This window comes from Elaeis guineensis, chromosome 14 (assembly GCF_000442705.2).
Source record: "Elaeis guineensis isolate ETL-2024a chromosome 14, EG11, whole genome shotgun sequence".
NCBI classification, from domain to species: Eukaryota; Viridiplantae; Streptophyta; class Magnoliopsida; order Arecales; family Arecaceae; genus Elaeis; species Elaeis guineensis.
This window is the reverse complement of record NC_026006.2, coordinates 63,012,172-63,033,627: the sequence shown is the minus strand read 5'-3', so window position 1 is coordinate 63,033,627 and position 21,456 is coordinate 63,012,172. Positions and strand designations below refer to the sequence as shown.

Here is a 21,456-nt window from a genome sequence, read left to right as displayed (position 1 = left end):
ACATGATCTCCAAGCGGCTGGGCCCGGGGATGTCTGCGGGAGGAGAGCCGACGAAAAAGCCGCGCCCGGACGACGTAATCACTTTTACGGAGGAAGACGTTCGGGGCATCCAAACTCCCCACGATGATGCTGTTGTTGTTTCGACAACAATAGTAAATTATGATGTAAAAAGAATTTTTGTTGATAATGAAAGTTCGACAAATGTTTTGTTTTACTCGACCTTCTCCCGATGCAACTGTCAACTGACCGACTTAAGAGGGTCTCCATCCCCTTGATCGACTTTGCCGGGGATGCTGTCACGACGGAAGGAGAAATTACCCTGCCTGTGACGGTCGGCACTGAACCACGACAAAGCACGGTCCACTTAACTTTTGCGGTCGTCCAAGTTCCTTCGGCCTACAACGCCATACTTGGACGACCCGGACTAAACACCCTCAAAGCAATCGTCTCGACGTACCATCTCCTCGTTCGGTTCCCGACCAAAAACGGGGTCGGGGAGATGCACGGGGATCAACAGCTCGCCTGACGATGCTTCCAGATCTCCGCTCAAAATGGCGAGTCAAAGGGCTTCCTGACGATCGACAAGCTGGACCAACGGGAGGAGGAAGAGCGAGGTTCGCCGGTCGAGCAGCTCGTGGCGATCCCGATAGCGAAAAATCCGGATCGGAAGGTTTGGGTCGGGTCTCAACTGTCCGACCCCGAACGACGACGACTGACGGAGCTGCTGACGGCCAATGCCGACATATTTGCTTGGTCGGCGGTAGATATGTCGGGCATCCCCCCAGAAACAATAACCCACCGACTCAACATCGACCCGACGATGAGGCCGGTGAGGCAGAAGAAAAGGTCCTTCGCTCCAGAAAGACAAAGGGCCATCGACGAAGAAGTGGACAAGCTACTCGAAGCAGGCTTCATCCTAGAATCCACGTATCCCGATTGGCTCGCCAATATTGTCATGGTCAAAAAAGCCAACGAGAAGTGGAGGATTTGCATCGACTATACCGACCTAAACCGAGCCTGCCCAAAAGATAGCTTCCCACTTCCCAAGATCGACCAGCTGGTGGATGCGACGTCCGGATTTCGACTGCTCAGCTTCATGGACGCCTTGGCCGGATACAACCAGATCCAGATGGCGTCTGAAGACGAGGAGCATACCGCCTTCGTGACTCCCAAGGGCCTCTACTGTTACCGGGTGATGCTCTTCGGACTGAAGAACGCCGGCGCCACCTACCAGCGACTTGTCAATAAGGTCTTTAAAGACCAGATCGGGCGCAACATAGAGGTGTACGTGGATGACATGCTGGTGAAAAGTGCGCAGATCCCGGATCATGTTCAGGATCTCGAGGAGACCTTCCGTACCCTACGACGACACCGAATGAAGCTCAACCCGACCAAGTGCGCTTTTGGGGTGACCTCAGGGAAGTTCCTCAGATTCCTCATTTCTCAGAGAGGGATTGAGGCCAACCCTGAGAAAATAAAGGCAATCCTCGACATGCGTCATCCGAACACCAAGAAGGAGGTCCAACAGCTGAACGGAAAAATCGTCGCTCTTAGCCGATTCATTTCTCGATCAGCTGAAAGGTGCCTCCCGTTTTTCAAAACTTTGCATCACGCAAATGGATTTTCTTGGTCGGATGAGTGCCAACGGGCCTTCGAAGACCTGAAGAAGTACTTGGCTTTTCCGTCGCTGCTCGTAAAACCGCAGGTCGGGGAGACCTTGTATCTCTATTTGGCCACATCTTCTGAGGCGGTCAGTTCGGTGCTCATCCGAGAAAACGAAAATCGAACCCATCAGCCTATCTACTATACCAGCAAGGTGCTCCACGGCGCCGAAGCCAGGTATTCGGAGATGGAAAAGATGATTTTCACCCTGACCGTCTCTGCGCAACGACTCCATCCATACTTCCAGGCTCATGCCATAGTGGTGCTCACCAACCAGCCCCTGAGGGCAATATTGCACCGACCGGATACATCTGGACGACTGGCAAAGTGGGCGATGAAGCTCAGCGAGTTCGACATTCAGTACCGGCCGCGGCCTGCCTTGAAGGCTCAGGTCTTGGCCGACTTCATCGCCGAGTGCCCGACAACCGACCAAGGGTCGGGAGCTGAAGACCCGGGACGAGATGCGGTCTCCGAGCCAGACCCGGTCTCCACCTGAGTACTGCACATCGACGGAGCTTCAAACGCTCAGGGGAGCGGGGCCGGGCTCCTGCTCACGAATTCGGATGGGGTGGTCACCGAGTACGCCCTTCGATTCGACTTCAAGACCTCCAACAACCAGGCCGAATACGAAGCACTCCTCACTGGCCTGAGGATGGCGAGGGAACTGGGTGTCGACAGCCTCCGGGCATTCTCCGACTCTCAGCTGGTCGTGGGGCAGGTCAAGGGCGAATTCGAGGCACGAGATCCGACCATGGTCAAATACCTCCAGAAAGTGGAGGACCTCGTGGCACGCCTCAGGTATTTTGAAATTTCCCACATCCCTAGGTCGGAGAACGTCCGTGCCGACGCACTCTCCAGACTGGCGACTTCGGCTTTCGACTCCTTGGGTCGGACGTTCGTGGAGAACCTCGAGCAGCCAAGCATCGATCGGGTCGAAGAAGTACAGCAGCTAGCGACCGAACCAAGTTGGATGGACCCGATCGTTCGGTATTTGACCGACGGGATCGGCCCCGAAGATCCCGCAGAGGCCAAGCGGCTCCGATGGTCGGCCTCCCAATACATGATCATGAACGGCCGACTCTACAAGAGGTCGTTCTCCCTCCCTTTGCTTAGGTGCTTGGGACCGACCGACGCCGACTACGCTCTCCGAGAGGTGCACGAAGGAATTTGCGGGAGTCACTTGGGGGGCAAGTCCCTGGCCTACAAGGTCCTGCGACAGGGCTACTACTGGCCTACCATGAGGAAGGACGCAGCCGAGTTGGTCCGGAGGTGCGAGCCATGTCAAAAGTACGCCAACGTGCAGCATCAACCGGCCAGCCAAATTGCTCCTATTGTTGCTCCATGGCCCTTCGCCCAGTGGGGGGTCGACATTCTCGATCTTTTTCCTCCAGCGTCGGGTCAGAGAAAGTTCATAGTTGTCGCCATCGACTACTTCACCAAATGGGTGGAGGCCGAACCCTTGGCGCAGATCACCGAGCAAAAGATGGAGGACTTTGTCCAAAAGTCCATCATCTTCAGGTTCGGGTTGCCGCATACTATCATCACCGACAACGGACGGCAATTCGACAACCAAGACTTCAAGGACTTCTGCGCCAGGTTCCACATCACACACCAACTGACTTCAGTCGGGCACCCACAGTCCAACGGTGAAGTCGAGGTGACCAATCGGACCTTACTCCATGGACTCAAGACCCGACTGAACGAAGTCAAAGGCCTCTGGGTCGACGAGCTAGGCTCCGTTCTGTGGGCTTACCGAACGACCCCCCGCGTTCCGACCGGGGAGTCACCTTTCAGCTTGGCCTACGGGATGGAGGCGATGATCCCGCTCGAGATTGGACTGCCGTCTTCATGGGTCGAGCGGTATCAAGAGCCGGACAACTCCGAGAGTCGGAGGGCCGACCTAGACCTCCTCCCCGAACTACGAGATGAGGCTCAAATTCGCATGGCTTCGTACCGACAGAAGGTCGCTCGGTATTACAACGCCAAGGTCTGACCAAAGCTTTTCAGGACTGGTGACTTAGTCCAGAGGAAGGCAGAGGTATCGAAGCCTCTGGACCATGGGAAGTTGGCTCCGAACTGGGAAGGGCCCTACAAGGTAGCAGACGCTTATGGTCCGAGAGCCTACCGACTGGAGATCCTTGAAGGGAAACCCATTCTCCGAACTTGGAACGCCGACAACTTGAAGTTGTATTACCAATGAACTTTGTACTTGTCCAGTTGGAATGCAAATCCGGTTTAAAATCTCGGAGTTTTAACTCTTCGACTAACGATCGGCGCTCACCAAGGTCAAGCCCCGACATACCGACTTGGACTTGGTATCCGCCTGAAACCGGCGACCTTATCGTCGGTAATGCGTCGGACCCTTACAAGGACCGATGCATCCAGATGGATGGGAGTTGACACTCCTTCGACGGTCGACGATAAATCGGACCCTTACCAGGACCGGTGTATCCATATCAACGGGAGTTGCACTCCTTCAACTTTCGACGACGTATCGGACCCTTAAAAGGGCCGATGCATCTGTATTAATGGGAGTTGACACTCCTTCTACGGTCGAACTTTCGGACCAGACCATCGGCTAACAAGCCGATCGGGCCCCGACCAAAGAGAGGCGAAATGCCTGCGCGACCGACGTCGCGACTCCCGACCGAGCTACGACCGGTCGGACGATATTCGACTTACCACCGTCTATCGCACAAAGCGTCCTCAGTCGCATTCATGACTTACCGATCGAGCTACGGCCGGCCGGACGATATTCGGCTTACCACCGTATATCAAGAGGCGCAGCATGAATACCCAACACAAGGGCATCGGGATCCGACTTGTCGTCGTTTCCCCGACTAAACGCGCCACGAGACAACCGACCGAACGTGTCGGAAAAGACCCGACTGTCAAGCCTTCCACCGACGGTCGGTCGACTTCCGACTCAACGAACGCGCCCGACTCACGGCCGGGAAAAGGAAGCCCGACTGACGACCTTGACTATCTAAGGCCGATCCAAAGTCGGGACTTAATCTACGTTCGTGATGGCACGAGTTGCCGAACGTCCTAACCGATCTATATGAGTTAGCGACTTACGAAGACATTCTACAACGCACGAAGGAAAACAAGCAGAGAAAAAGTTCAAGTCCAAAAACTTTGATTTCATTGAAGATCAAAATAAGATTTACAAAGGAAGGCCGAAGCCCGATTACAAGTCAGAGCAAAAACATAAAACAAAACCGACTAATCGTCGGAGTCGACATCCTCCACTGGACGGCAATGGGAGATAGTCGGCGGATCCTCTCTGACTTCTGCAGTCGGGGCCGACTGATCTTCGGCAGCCGGCTCTGCATCCTCTTCGGCTTCCGCCCTGGTGGAAAGGCCTTCCGACACTGGTTCGGCCGCTTCCTCCGTAGCTGGGGCCTCGGACTCTGGCAGAACTATGCTGCTGAGATCCAGTTCCGGGTACAAGCCTGGAATGGCTTCCCGAGCATCCTCATACCCGACCCGATACGAGAGGAAGCCGCTCTCCAGAAGTTCTTCTCGGTACTCTTCTGAGTCTCGGAAGACTTCAACAGCCCGACTCAGAGCCTCCTTCGCCGACTCAGCCTCGGCCTTCGCGATGTCTGCGTCGGCCTGGGCGATGGACAAGCCTTCTTCGGCCTTGGCGAGATTTCTGAGACTCACTTGGAGTTGCTCGCGTTCGGCCTCCAGCTCCTTGGCGATGCCGTCTCGCTCGTGTCGGAGCCGACGGATGGTCCGGGACTTCTTCTTTGCGTCGTCCTTAGCCGACTGAAGTTCCGACTCTGACGACACCAAAGCCCCCTTGAGTCGGGAGACCTCCTCCGAAAGTCGGGAGACCTCCCCCTCAAGTTGGCCCTCCCGGTCGACCGACTGCTACAGCTGATCGACAAGGATGACTTTGTCGGCTTCAAGGGCTCCGACCTTGTCCCTCCATGCCGTGCGCATCTCGCCGAACTTCCGATATCCGGCCTCCAGCTCCGAGATATTGAAGACCAGCTGCACAAGGTGAAACCGACCAATAAGAAAGCAGGTTTATGAAAAACTGCATTAAAACACAAAGGAAAGAGAAACTCACCCGGATCATCATCGGATAGAACGAAGACAGCATGTCAGACACACGCTGGTTCTTCATTGCGTCGATGTCGGCGGGAAGGAGGAGCGCCTGGCACAATTTCCTGGCCAAGTCGTGGTTGGCCAGGCCCGACGCACCTTCGAGGAGCGAAAAGTCGGCCGATCCTCCGCCAGCCGACCGACCTTCGTCGCCCGACGCCATGGGGGCCTTGCCTCGGCTAGTTGCCCAGGCCCTGACGTCGGAGATTGACGGCAGGCTTGACCCCGACCGAGTCTCGACCGACGGTGCGGCGGTAGCGTGCGTCGGTCGCTCGGGTTCGCGGGCCTCCTCCCGAACTTCTGAAGCCTGCTGAGCGGTCGGCGCGCCATCTGCAGACTCGACAGCCCGTCTGTCGGGTGAAGCGATGCCCTCGACCGACGGTCCCTCGGACAGGACATCGACGAGCACTGTCGGCGCTGACAGTGCAATCACCAGCTCCGCCTCCGATCCAGTCGGTTCGCTCGGTGGAGCCACACGGGGCCTCTTGGGAGGCTGCGACGGTCCGGCGTCTTGCGCCGGCCTCTTCCTGACGGCGTACTGACGTACGTCGGCTGCCGACAGTCGTATCCTCGACGGCATATCTGAAAAGGACGATAAATGGTCAGTGCCGAAAAGGAAAGACAAAAAGAAGAAAGAGGTGTCGGGAAAATGAAAAACCGACCTAAACGGGGGACCGGGCTAAGGCCAGCGTCATACAGGGCCTGCTCGGTGACAAGCTCGCTCTGCTTCGGCACCGAGATGTCCTTCAGCCGGTGGAAGTCCTCCCGATCATCAGCCTCCACCCGACTGTTCTCATTCGGCTCGGTTCGGGGATTCCCCCAACGGACGGAAAACCCCCAAGAAGCAGAAGATGACGCAAAGAAAAACTGATTCTTCCATCCGTGAATGGACGATGGAAGACCAGTAATGAAAGAGAGCCCTTTCCGAGGGACGAAGTACCACCACCCTCGGGCTTTAGGGTGGGGTCGGAGGACGAGGAAAACTCGGAAAAGGGAGACCCGAGGTTCGGTCGGCAAGAGCCGACACAAAAGTGCAAAACTGACTATCAGTCGAACCGAGTTCGACGCAAGTTATGCCGGGCACAGCCCGTAATAGTCGAAGATGTTTCGGATGAACTCCGGAACCGAGAATCGAAGGCCGGCCCGGAGGTCCTCCAAGTAGAAGGCCACCTGGCCCTCAGGCGGGCTGTTAACCCGACCATCGGCACCAGGGGCAAACAGTCGAAACTGCTCCGGGATGCGGTACTGCTCCCGGAGCCGATCGACGTTCGGCCCCGAAAGTGAAGAAACCTCCACCTCCGGGGTCGACCGAGTGTCTTCGGTCGGCTCTCCCGACCGACTACCTCATGGGGACGTCCTAGCCATGGATTCAGAGTAGATGGCAAGGAAGAAGAAGAAGAAGGTGGGGAAGATGACAATGGCCCTTAGGAGAAGAAGAAGGAACTGCAAACGAAGAGTGGGGCGAAAGAGTACCTGGGGCAAGGACTCACGCGGGCAGAGTTTCGACAGTAAAATGAGGAGGGTAAAAAACCAAGTGGGGGCAACTCTGTATATATAGTGCCCCCCAACGGTCGAGATGAAGGCACGGCCAACGAAGACTCCCCAGATCTTGCCGCGTGGCGTCATCCGGGCCGTCCGTCGGTCCGACGGTTCGACGCACCTGCCTTCAGATCGTGCCACGTCACCTCCATCCGCTCCACCGAACCTGTCCCAATGGCCGCACGCCACGTGGCGTGAAGGCCACGACGTTTCGTATCCCCGAAGGGACGGCGGGAACGGCGGTTCCCCTTCCCGATGGGACGAGACGTCTGACGCCGGCATTACGTCTGACGCCGGCGGGACGTCCGACACGGCGGGGCGTCCGACGCCGACATGACACCTGACGCCGATGGGACGAGACGTCTGACGCCGACTAGACGTCTGATGCCAGCAAATCGCTCGGCATTTATGAGACGCCTGATGCCGTATCAACCGGCGGTACGGTCGGATCTTTGCATACGACGAATCCACTCCTTTTCGTCCGGGATTGCTACCCAAATAAAAGCATCCGTCAGCTCACCGTCCGACTCAGGAGTGGAGGGGGGCAACTGTTGGGGAATACCCACCGACCGACCGACCGATGGTCGGAGGGACCGACCGACCGACCGATGGTCGGAGGGACCGACCGACCGACTGACAGTCGGAGCAACCGACCGACTGACAGTCGGAGCGACCGACCGACGGACGCCATCACCGGCCAATTATCGGCCCACGACCGACTGAGATGTGTCGGTCGGACGTACTCTTCCCGACCGACTGGACCTGGAAGCCTGATGGCCGACTCACATAAGACTCGCCGACCAACGGAGGGGCCCGACGCCACTCAGCTAGCCACCGACCTAGGGTCGGTCGACTCCTCCGATCACCGTACAGCCGCCAGAGCCTGTCAGCCCTGACAGCAGCATGCGGCACTGCCGTCTAAGGGTATTATCCCGCCTAGGGCATTGTCAACCCTAGTGATTCGACAGTCCCGCGGTGACGCGACACTTTCACGGCGACTCTGACAGTCTACAGTGAGTTGACAATTCCTCAATTGTCCGCGCCATTAATGACGGCGCCATACCTGCTCCACTATATATATCGGGGAAGGCAACAGTGCAAGGGACCACGACAGTCCACTTTTCGACTCCAAAACCACAGGCTTGCTCCTTTCTCTCTCTCTCTCGATCGAGCTCTCTGTCTTCATTTCACTGTTGCCCAGTCACCTCTCTGACTTGACCGTCGGAGGGTCTCCATCGGAGCCGCCTTCGGTCAGTGTGGACTTCTCGTTTTTGCAGATGCATGTTCTTCGATGATCAGACGATGAGGCAATTGACTGCAACAGGAGCAATAGGATATTCGGCTTGTGGTTGATGCTTAACGCTGGCCATACGATAGCCATCCATCGTGCTACTGCTACTATTGTCCGACCTGCGTTGGACCGATGACCCAACGGGCGGGGGTGTCTTTCGCGCGAGTCAGGGCTTCACCTTCCTTCGCCTGAATCCACCGTTGGATCGCGCAATGCAAGTGTCGACGTTGCGTGCTTTGAGAGCTGTGCAGGACGCGATGCAACGGTCGACGTTGCGAAAGGAGAACCATCATTCTTTCGCGCGAAATATGCAAGCCGAACCTTCTGGATTGCCGCTTGCGATCGATTCACTCCACTTTCCCCACTAACCCCACTCTCGCCGTGTTAACAAAAAAAAAATTTGCCCATCTTTTTCTCACAAACGGTGGAATCGGAGGAAAATTGGAGAGGGATTGAGCGATGCGTCGCCGAGAGCTTCTCCTCCTCTTTTCCGAACTAGGGTTTCTTCTCCTCGCCATCGCCCCCTTCTATGCGCTCGCTTCCATCCACGAGTACTCCAACGAAACCTTCTTTCCCCGTTCCAATTCCTTCTTCTTCCACGGCGGCAGCGAGGGCCTCTACGCCTCCGAGGTCGCTCTTAGTTCCCCCACTTCCGACGGCAAATCCCTCATCCGGTGACCTCTCTCTCCCTCTTCCCATCTCTCTCCCTCTTCCCATCCCTCCCTCATTCCTTCTAAGAATCCTGTGTTGTTCGTTGTGGATTTGATTAAACTATGCGGTGTTCGATATGTCCTAATTTGATCGGCTTTGCGGATACTGATGTATTTGTTTTGGTAATTCGGAGTTCAAGAAATTCATATCTGCAATCCTGCAAATCAGCATTCTTGCTTGGTTAGGTTTTTGGAATAATTTTTTTTTTTGGTTTCAGCGTGCCTTTATGTCTTGGGTCTCATTTTTTTCCCAAAATGGATTGATGGTTGGAACTAGGGTATTTATTGCTGCTTAGATTCTATAAAGTTTGTTGGTGATGAAGGCATAAAGCCGTCGTTTTGGTTGGTACGTGCTATCTTTAGGCATCTGGTAGTTTTTTTTCTGGTGTTAAGTCTAGATTTTGGGCTTCTTTTACCGTGTCATGTCTTTCTTCTGTTATTTGTTTCTTCTTGTCTGCTTCAAGTATTGCTGAATCAGTTATGAACCTATCAAAGTTGAGGGCCTGCATCGTGGTTTAAAGCACCTTGTAAAATACTGGTTTTTATTATAATGTATAAACAATATAGAGAGTTTGCAATTATGCAGTATGATTTTATTCATTGAGAAGTGCTTGGCGTAATGGTAGGAACAGCACCATTAAGAAAATTTGTTCGTATATTTGTGTTTAGGTGTCTGCATTCTGTGATGATCTCATATTGTTAACAGAAATCCAACTATCACTGGAAAAATGTGTCAGTTTCTTAACAGGACCTCATACTCTTTCTTTTCTTTTCTTTTTTGGAATTATTATTCCAGGTTTGAGTCTGTAACTTTCCGCCGGACAAAAGAGTCAGCATCCCAGCATCATGATATGCAACGAAATACTGGATTGGTGGAAGCCATAATTCTTGAAGTTCAAGACAGGGATAAAATTGGTGGTACATATTTTAACTCTGATGCTATATGCTGTACTCGTGATCTAGAAAAAGAGATATCTTGTAAAGCAGGGGAAGTAATTATTCGTCCAAATCCGGATAACCCAAATTGGCCAAAACGAATTCAGACATTTTTTGATGGGACCAATGAAGAGGCAAACAAGATAACTCAAACTGTCTTCATAAACAGAACTGGAATGTACTACCTTTACTTTATGTTTTGTGATCCACAACTTAAGGGCACTGTAATCAAAGGTAGAACTGTTTGGAGAAATCCACAAGGATATCTTCCTGGAAAAATGGCACCATTAATGACGTTCTATGGTTTCATGTCGTTGGCGTATCTTTTGCTTGGACTTTTCTGGTTTCTCCAATTTACACGGTTTTGGAAAGATATATTGCAGCTTCACTACTATATCACAGCTGTAATTGCTCTGGGCATGTGTGAAATGGCTTTCTGGTATTTTGAGTATGCAAACTTCAATTCTATTGGAACGAGGCCTATGGGCATAACCCTATGGGCAGTCAGTTTTACTGCTGTCAAAAAGACTGTATCTCGCCTGCTTCTTTTAGTAGTTTCCATGGGTTATGGTGTTGTACGACCAACACTGGGTGGGATGACTTTCAAGGTTGTTTTTCTTGGAATAATATATTTCGTAGCTTCAGAGGCGCTTGAACTTGTTGAACATTTGGGAAATATCAACGACTTCGCTGGAAAAGCAACATTGTTTCTAGTGCTTCCTGTGGTTCTCTTGGATGCGACTTTCATTGTCTGGATATTTTCATCTCTATCAAAAACTCTGGAAAAGCTTCAGGTAAACTTTTACTTCATGGTTGTTGGGTAAAAGCATGAATGAATGAACACTTTAACTTCCCTTAAAATAAGTGAGATGTTGCAATGTTCCATTTGTTATAGCTAGTGTGTTATGGCTAATTCAAAGAAAGAGAGAGAAAAAGGCACATCAAAAGTACTTCCTGATGGATGATGCAATTGCCTATTGGTGTGGAGAGAAGAGATGGAGAAAGTAGAAGTCTCAGTGGTTAAAGTCCATTTCTCATAGTGATAGAATTTAGAATGGAGTTATTTGGAAATTATTTTGATAATGATGTTGAATTGGAAATAGCAACAGGGAAGCAGACACGTATAAAATATAATGTAAAAATTGCATGTTAAAAGAAAAAAGAAAAGAAAATTAGACCTTTTTGAAAACAAGTTGAATTTTGTCAATTTGGATGCAAAATTTCACATGTTTCAATGTGTTTCTTTTGGGATTTTAATCTCAACTCGTGACTTGTTGAGTTGTATTTTAATCAGCTGGTGTCTTTTCATTCCACTTTGGTTATGTAAAGTCACCATGGAACCATGTAATCTGACCTGATAATTTCAGAGGGAAATATTAAAACAAAATGAATAAAGAGATTTTAAGCATGAAACTTCCTATGAACAATGGAAATTTGAGGCTTTCTTGTGGATGAGCTGGAGAAGGATTGTTTGGTTGATAAAGGAACAAAAGTATGTATTAGGGATTTGGGAAAGACATGATGCAAAAATTCTCTTTTACAAGAAAAGAATTAAGGCTTTTGACAAGAGCTGTCATCGACTTGTTCTGTTGTGTTTGCTTTGATATAAGATTAAGTCATTGACTTGTGGTGGAGAACTGAAATTTGGGCATGCCTGTTCTTTTTCTTCCCAAAGTATTTTATAGCTTACAACTGTTAAACCAAGTTAGAGATGTTAAACTTGAAGGAAGCTATATGCTACAGATGGTATCACCAGTTACTTGCAATTAATACCATCTCTCTTTGAGCAAGTTAAAATGGCATGGTATCTTTCTCTTGTCTCTGAACATTTAATGGAGGCTTATCAAACTACTTGTTATTTTTATACATTTACATATGATGTTTCGCTATAATCAATGACCTCATGTTCTATCTAATTGCTACACCAGTTGCGGAGAAGCATGGCCAAACTGGAGCTGTATCGGAAGTTCACAAACTCCCTGGCAATATTTGTGCTTCTCTCTGTTGCCTGGATTGGCTATGAGGTATTTCCTTTCTTGCTATTAGTCAGGAAAAATGAGCAATCCTCGGCATAACAAAAGAAAAAAGAAAAGGAAAAAAAAAACATCTGGTTCATATGCATGTCTGTGTGTGCACCTGAATGTGTCTGAATGAAAATGGAGTATAAGCAATGAATGAAGTGCATACTGTTGATTCCTCAAAGGCATCCTTCTTTTCGAAACTTTTAGTTGTCTTGACAGTTATCCCTCCAAAGTATAATTCTGGAGAACTGGCTACACTATATAATTGGCACCCCAATTTTTGGAATTACTAATCAAAAGCAGTAACAGCAAGCAGATGTCTTATTTTATCTTAGAAAATTTACTTGGCGTCAGAAACACATGAATGATTTAATAATCAGATCATCGGTTTTATGAACTGTTATTCGAGCACTTTAAGACTTTTATAGATGGTGCTGAGTTGCTAATATCCACTCTTCTGGATTTGTGAGAATGCAGTTGTATTTCAATGCAATGGATCCATTGAGTGAACTTTGGCAAAGGGCTTGGATCATCCCAGCTTTTTGGAATGTCCTCTCCTATGCACTTCTTGCAATTATCTGCATTCTCTGGGCCCCATCACAAAACCCAACTAGGTAATCTCGTGATCTTTGCTTCCTTTGTTATATTAAATTCTTGAGGAATTTGTCTTTGAAAATAAAATTTTTGTTGTACTCTGTTAAATAATGATCTTGGACCAAGATTTGAGGATGACATTCTATAGGTTGTAGAACAGTCCAATTAAAGCTTCCACTGGTTGGGGGAATATTTGGGAAGCACATGAACACTCCAATCATGTATAACAAAATATTTCCTTTTTGATCAAAACTATGCCTTGTAGTAAGCATGCCAAAAATTTGAAATCAGGTTAAATGGAATGTGTGAAATCAAACGCTAAAAATTATGCACATGTTTTACCAATCATAAAGTTAAGCGACATATTCATTTCAAGCTTTTGGAGAAAAAAGTTGATCCTTTCCTCACAAAAACCCTCTCTTGAAACTTCACCATCATCATTCTTTGTTTTTATTTTCCATCTTGTATAAAGAAAATCACACATTTCTGCTGACCATTTTGTGCATGTACAAGCTTATGTGACTGATTATACTTTCTCACTTAGTTTCAAGCTTTTCTTTACATTCTGTAATATATCCCTTTGAATTTTTTAATATTAGCTTCATAAAATATGGCTACATTCTTTCTTGTACCAAGATCTTTTGTGCATAATATTCTCATCTTGTCAGTGTTGACATACATGCAGGTATGCACTTTGTCTATTAATTTTGATGGTCCTGTAATATAGTTTTTCTCGTTCATGAAGTTGGAACTTGTTTTCCTTGAGAACTGGGTCTTGTTAAGCCAGCCTTTTGTGTTATGGGAAAGTTACTCATGGATGCTTGCCTTAATATTTGACCTGCCAAATTAGTTCCACCTATAACAAATGGAGGATGTTGTGCATCAAATATCGCACCAGGACTTTGGGTTATGACCTGTTCAAGTCTTTGTGTCGTGGCATTGTCGTACATATCTCTGATTTCATGGCAGGCTCTGCTTGAAATACCATGTAGGTGACTGTGTGTGAGTCCTAGGCAGATGAGAACTTGGTCGTTCCCCTATTTACCAAAATCTCTAGTACCTATATTGGGTAAGCCTAGGATTTTCTTTTATAATCTCAGATGCTGCTAGAAATTATTGCCAGAAGTTGATTTGGAACTTGAGCATGATGAGAGCTCAATTGTCACATTCAGTCAGGATCAGCACAGTTGTTAAGATCAAATGGTGTCTTTGTTCATGGTGATATGTTATGAATAAGGAAGTGATGGTGATTTTAATTTCCACATTTCATTATTTACACCTTTTGTATTATCTCTGCAGATATGCATATTCAGAGGATACAGGTGATGACTTTGATGAGGAGGGAGTTTCACTCACAGGCAGTGGTGCCAAGGGAATTGGAGACATGGTGAATAGGAAAACCATGGATCATGTACTTGGAATGGGAGATGACCTTGAGGAGGATAAACGAGAATGACATATCTTTTACTGCATTGGGCTTCAGGTGCTGTGGATTCTGGTATGTTATACTATATAACCTTCTTTATTTACCTAAAGAACATTTAAGTAATGAATAATTGTAACTATGTAGAATTTTAGTACATGAAAATCTTATTAACTTTCTGTGTAACAATGATTGAGTGCTGAGAAGTTTATAACCATGATATTTATTTTGTAATTGATCATATTTCATGCATTGATTTTATCTATGATCTAGCCCATTACATCATTGCCTGCATTACTTAGGTTCAAATGGGCAACCCTCCCAGTGCATCTGCTGGGAAGAGGGTCTTTGTGCAAACACCATAGATTGAGAAATTTCACATTCAACCTTGGATCATGGTGTTCCTGCTGTTACTTTAATAAAAGAAAAACCTATGTTGTTGATTATACGACTTCCACACGGGGACACTTTTGAGGTTATGGTTGTTATGAACTCAGCAGATTACTTTATACAAACCCGTGTAGCACTTGTGCATACTCCTTTGTGCACCAACTAGCCTTCTCCTTGCAGACAACTCTGGAGCATGCAATCTTTGTTTGAGACACTGAATTAAAATTATAGAGTTTTTTTTTTTTTTTGGGGGGTGAAAAAAGACTTTCTTCACCAGGATTTAAATGCTTATGAATGAGGGATCCTCCCCCTTATGTAAATTTCTTCCCTAAGTACCTCAAATTGTACGAAGGACAGTATCGATTTCCCCACATTATTTCATAGTTTTCTTATTTAATTATTCACAAGTATTTTGCTATATTTTGTAGAGATGTTGGTGTCTCCAGATTTCTCCAAGCATCTAGCAAATCTTAGTGTATTCTGGGTCCTCTTGGTTCTCCTTAGAGAACTTTACTAAGTCCATGGTTTCTGATTGGCTTCTTTATTTTAACTGTTTATTTCCTTCCAGAGTTCCATGTTTTGTGATTGCTTTGCTGATTATATTTTAAGATGTGGTATGTGGATAGTATCCACACTAAGAATATTCTCTAGATGATTTAGTTGGATGGTCTCAACTGGGACCACCACCTATAGTTGAATAGGCCTATTCCAAGCTATGCTATTGTTTGGGTCATGTGTGCACAAAATATGCTGTGGCACATCATTGTAATAAACACTGTATGCTTTAAGGTTCCATCAAATTAGAACTCTATGAAAGATTATTAAACCTTGGTGAATGATATTGTGATCCATAAGCTAAGCCTTTGTAAAGGTTAGGATTAACAGTCAATAATTCAGTTAGAAGTCTCTTTAAACTTTCTATCTTTGACGGTTTGACCTTAAAACTTAACAATAACCAGTGATCAAATGGTCATATTCAGAGGGGTATCAGTTGCTTACTCAATTAGAAGTTTAAGAGGAAAAATTAGGTATGTTGAGACAAATTTCCCTACCATCTCTTTCCTTGGAGGAAAAGATGTATAAATCCATATATATCAAAACCTATAGGGGCCCCTAAATCAAGATAATGCATTGGAAATTATTTTAAGTACCTGCTTCCCAGTCCTTATGAGTCAAGATATTTGATCATTCCTGAATTACCTGTGAGAATTGTTTCATATTAACTTTGTCTCAATGTAATTAGAATCCTCTGTGTTTTTTATGTGGTTTTCTACTTCCATTTTATTGATTTGGTTGCATTTGGAGAATTCCTGCAATACCTGGCAATCCCATCTATCAAGAATTGGAGTAACTTTGGATGGGCCTGGTCCAGACCATACAGAGTTTCGGCAGTTTCTGTTCTTAGAGACATTTTAAACAAGTTTGTTCCGTGTGCTTATGTTCATCTATCTTGTAGGGTCGTTATATAGGTCTAGCATGAGAGGTTATAGAAAACCTGGGGGATGGGCCTAACCTGGAGTCAAGATGACTGCCCACTTACTTACTATACCAATCAATTATCATTCAATTCATCTGGCTTGTTTAAAAATATTATATTTTGCACCTTTTTTCAAAAAAAGTGACATTATATTCAATTAACATGTTGGGTGCACGTTAAGAATTAAATACAATTGAAGTGCGAAATCTATTCTAAGTTCGGCAAATTAGACTTAATAACATTTATCTGTCACTGAAAGGAAGGTGAAAAATTAGTAACATATATAACTATTGTTTTAGCTTAAAAATCAGGGATTGCAGAGCTGCTTTGTTCTGTCCAGCTTGCTGGTTACTGGAGCTCAGGACTGGTGTTTTGGAAGAAGACCTATTGGGGTCGCTTGTATGACAAGTTTCTTTTTTATTTTTTATTTTTTTTTTGGAACCTAGTCTGATTAATATATGCTGACATTGGCCCCCATGCATCATTTAGAAAAAAGCAAGGAATACATATTTTATATATGTATGACAATGGGCACAGACCCTGTAAGAAATTGCAACTGGGCAACCATAAAACCTGGGTGGTCTCCAAATCTTGGCAATCTAGGCAGGATCCGCCTAGGCTTTCTAATTCACTTAGGAGGTGTTTGGTTGTGGAATGGGTTTTCTAAGAGATATCCGTGCGCTGTTGAAGGAATAAGCCTATTTGTTACAGTGGGTTATATTAGTTCATTTTTTTATGACTTACACTGTCCAAATGACTTCAGTTCTGATTCTTTTTTCCCCTACTCTGCAGGAAATCAATTGCTTGGTACTGGTAGTCTTTGATCTGGCACACCCAAAACTCTCCAATAATGGATCAAAATGAGTTTGAGATAAAACTATAGTTGGGTGAGCATAGGAAGTAGAACCTGTAGAACTGGTAGTGTGTTACGACTATTGTTAATTGTTGGTGATCACATGACCAAAACTGTATGTCGAGCACCAATGGCCTTGTAAAGTGGGAGAAGAATGTTCTGTAATTATCCCTGCGGCCGGTTCATTCCCTGTACAGAGTCCACCATCCACTAGTCTTTTCAGTTTTATTGGAGTGCTCTGACAGGTGAATTTGAAGTGCCAAGCGTCCTGGGTCCAAAACTGGCCTCCGACAGGTGAGTTTGAGGTATTTCTACAAACACTTGTAACATGAACTTCCGTCTTGCTTCTCTTCTTTTTGAGATGGGAGAAGCTACTCTCGACGCCCTATCCTATGCAAACTTCAACACAAGCAGGTCGGAGCCCGGGTCCCTGGGCTTACCGAACCATTGCTCGCAGGATCGGACTTGGTCCAAGCGAGAGATGATGTTCTGAAATCGAACCCTAAGATACAGTATGTGGCAGCTCTAGCATGACATGCTTATGCATGAGGAAGTATGGTGTCTTTCTCCAGATTTATATTATTATAGATCATTTAGTAATTTACGTAGGCCTAGGCCTCAGACCTATGTTCGTGTGCATACGGGGTGGACCTATCCGCTATATGGGACGTCAATGACTTAACCGTATGTTCATGTACGTACGGGGTAGGCCATTTGGAAGCGAATGAGGCACAAGAATCGCATGGTTGCAGCAGTGTCATGTCACTTATCCGTGCCTGCCGGCCGATCTTATCCATGCCCACGGCACTCAAAGACAATCCCTAATTTTAGGGTTCGGGTGGACCGTGCATTGCACAGATCATTGAGCACTCTAATCATTCTCTTACGTCTATTTGTACATATCTCGGTGTTACTATCATGCAATCTAATGGTAGATACTGTTAAAGGAGGTGAGTCAATTTTTTTGTTGCACAAAAGATGCTATGGGAACCTCAAACTTTATGAGTTTGCATCAATAATCGCCTGCATCTTTTTTCCTTGGCCTTTCTGCAGCACAATCAAAATCAAAGTAGCAACATTAAAACAAAAAAAAACTTTAAAATTACTTTTGATATTTTTTTCTTGGTTGAATGTTTCTTCAAATTATTTTTACTTAGACAATTTTGTCAAGAGTTATCCAAGGACGCACAAATTTTGTTATTGAATCACAAATTATTAAAAACTAATCAAGGAAATGTATCGACTGCAGCTTAATGATGTCATATTTTGATAACATGTAATTGTACCTTCTTTTATGCTAGTTTTTTCATGTATGGATCTGGTCGAGTATGGACAACGAGTCGGGGTGCATTACACGGTCCAATCCAACATGGATCGAGCGGTTTCAGTTTGCTACAATAACGAGCCATGTCAAGCACAACCCATTAAAAGGGGACGGGTTGGACTGAGGGTTTGTGGCTTGCAGTCTAAGTTTGGCATGGTTCATAAGGGTTTGGGCTGACACAGTTCGTGAGTCAGACACAGCACGGTTCGTGGGTCAGGCATAATCTGTGCCAAGCCTGGCTTGAGGTTCGGCTCGATTCAGGCACGGCATGGTCCGTATGTAGGTTTTTTTTTTTGAATTTAAAAATATATTTTTTTATAAATTAAAAAAAAATTGAGGAGTAAAATTAAATATAGATGTTGGATTTTTTTTTGTAAAAATAAAAAATCACTTTATAATGGTAGGAGGTATGGTATGGACTTCTATTGATTTATTAATAACAATACAAAAAAGAGAGGGGAGTTAGGTCTGATTTTGAGAATACAATGAGGGAGAGAGAAGAAATAAAGGCGACTCATCTCAATATTTAAGAGGTAAAAATTAAAAAGTTACAAATATAATAAATTAATAATTGAAAATCTTATTGATCATCATTCATTGGTAGTGTTTATATTTTCGTCGTTATCGAATGCTGTATCGTGTCCATCTTTATCTTAAAGTTTCGCTTTGATATTCAATCAATTTTTGAAGCAGAACAGTATTTCAATTGTTTCGTCGGTCATTCTACTTTTTTTTCATTCAAAATACGTTCATCTGCACTAAAAGTAGATTTTGATGCTATTGTGGACATCGATATAACTAAAATATCACGTGCAATGACGGATAGTACAGGATATTGATTTTTAATATTTTTCATCAGACTAATATCAAGATTCTTTGATTTTTATCATATGTAGAATTAAGATCATTTCGTAAATAAAATTCAAGTTCACTATTTAAAAATAAAGATGTAGATGAATTTAAAAAAGTATGTGTATGTCTCTTATGTGCAATGAATGAGAAAATAGATGATGAACGAGAAGTACTAGAAAAAGAGACGGAAGTTCGTGAACGAGAAGCATTAGATCCACAATCTTTTCATCATATAAAGTATAAATATTATAAAAAAATTGGTTTACCTTAACTTTAGTAGGTTCGGGATTTTAATTCATGTTTTCACAATATGCATCAAGTAAAATTAACACATCACTTAATTTAATATATGGATTAAATACAACAGCTAAGTTATGTATAAGATATATCTTGTTTTAATATATATTTTATTTAGATTTTATTTTATTAATAATAGATTTTAAAACATCATCATATTTATATTGTATAAATTTTTGGCTAATAAGATATGCTTGTTGTAAAAATGAACAAGAAGTTAGATAATAAACATTAGAAAGAATATTAGTGGCATTATAAAAACTAACCAAATTTTTTTTTAAAATTTAATCTCTATTTCAATCATTTTCAATCAATATAAAATTTAATCCACGATCATTAATATATGCACTTAATAAATTTTTATATAGATATATATCATGTATCATGATATATCTTGAGTTCTAATGAGTGGCTGCATCAAGTTTAAATTTTTTAAAGCATCTAACATGATCTATATACATTTGCTTAAATTCTTATGCTTTTAAAGCATGAATAAAAGAAACTGTATTTTTAATTTGTACAATAATATCTTGAAGTATATCCATGTCTGATTGAATAGAGAGATTTAAAATATGACATACACATCTAGTATGCAATAAATTTTTATTTAGAATGGGATGCAATGAGTTATTAAATAATCTGACAGCAAATTATTATTAGATGTATTATCAAAAATAATAGATATAATTTTATCATTAATACCATATGAACATGCAGTTTGGTAAATAATGTTAGAAACTTGTTGTCTAAAATATGATAAATCAAAAGTATGAAAAGAAAGAATAGATTTATTTAATAGTCAATCATTATCAATATAATGAGCAGTAACAGTAATAAAATATTAATTATGAATAAATACCGTCTAAATATTAAAAATTAATGATATTTTTGAATTTAAAATAGAAAGAGTTTCAATTAAATTTTATTTTATTGTTAAAAAATTAGTCATAGCTATTCTTTAAAATGTACGTCTACTAGTTCTTTTATAGACAGGTTGTAGGGCTAATTGAACATATTTTTTCAAATTAAAAAAACTCACATAAGTTAAAAAGTAATTCATCTTTAACTATCTATTTTATCAGTATTTTTTTTTTAATTTTTATGATTATATGTAAAATTACATATAAGATTACCCCTTTATGTATTAAGGATGCTTTGAAGACGAGCATCACTCATCATATGGCTCTCTTGATGTCTCTTTCAACTATATAATTTGACATATTTTTTATATTTTATTTTTAAAACTTCATCTACTATGGCTCTTTCAAAATTATTCCATACAGCACTAATCCTCTTACAAAAAGAAGAGGTAGATTCTTGACCTTCAGTATGGAGTTCAGAGGGAGTAGGAACAGTAGTTTTTTCTCTCTCAAAAATTGAAAGAATGCCAAAATGACTCTAATCAAAAGATGTTATATTTAAATATGAGTTATGTAAATAATAAAAATTAATCAAAATATCAAATAGAGAAATTGAATAGAGGTAGGCAGAGATTTATAAGCTTTTTCTTGTGCTCTTCAGGATCTCAATAAAGATCCTCTAAGACTTCAATAGGTAAACTAATTCTCCTCTTGTATAACATTTGAACATTTGTTAAGTGCTAATTGTTAAATATTGAACACATGCTAAATATTGCTAAATATTGTTCGAAGAGTAGTAGTAAAGAAAGAGAGGAGAATTGATTTAGTGTGATGAAAATAGAAGAAGAGGACTGGTAGGAGGTTAAAATGATAAAAAAATAAAAATTAACCGTTATCCAATTCAAAAAAAAAAAATTAAGTTAGCCGTTATGGGTCATGCTTGACCTGTAACGGTCTTAAATGAATCGTGCCTGGCACATGTAACGACACAAATGCATAATGACATGGCCAGTTTGGGCTGCTTTAAAAAAAAAAAAAAAAAAACCATCCATTAAGCCCATATGCCGTCCATCAAACCCACAAGCCTGACGAGTCACATACCGTGCCTGAC

At 44.1% G+C, this 21,456-nt stretch overlaps 1 protein-coding gene across 1 annotated transcript; it reads left to right on the top strand.

Annotated features, from left to right (window-relative positions):
* Positions 1-8,941: 8,941 nt before the first annotated feature.
* On the top strand, positions 8,942-17,275 carry LOC105057214 (uncharacterized). Its single transcript, XM_010939725.4, has 6 exons — positions 8,942-9,282; positions 10,115-11,048; positions 12,183-12,278; positions 12,753-12,889; positions 14,169-14,367; positions 16,952-17,275. The coding sequence occupies exons 1-5, from the start codon at positions 9,068-9,070 to the stop codon at positions 14,323-14,325; spliced, it is 1,539 nt and encodes a 512-aa protein (XP_010938027.1). The 5' UTR covers positions 8,942-9,067; the 3' UTR covers positions 14,326-14,367; positions 16,952-17,275.
* The last annotated feature ends 4,181 nt before the right edge of the window (positions 17,276-21,456 follow it).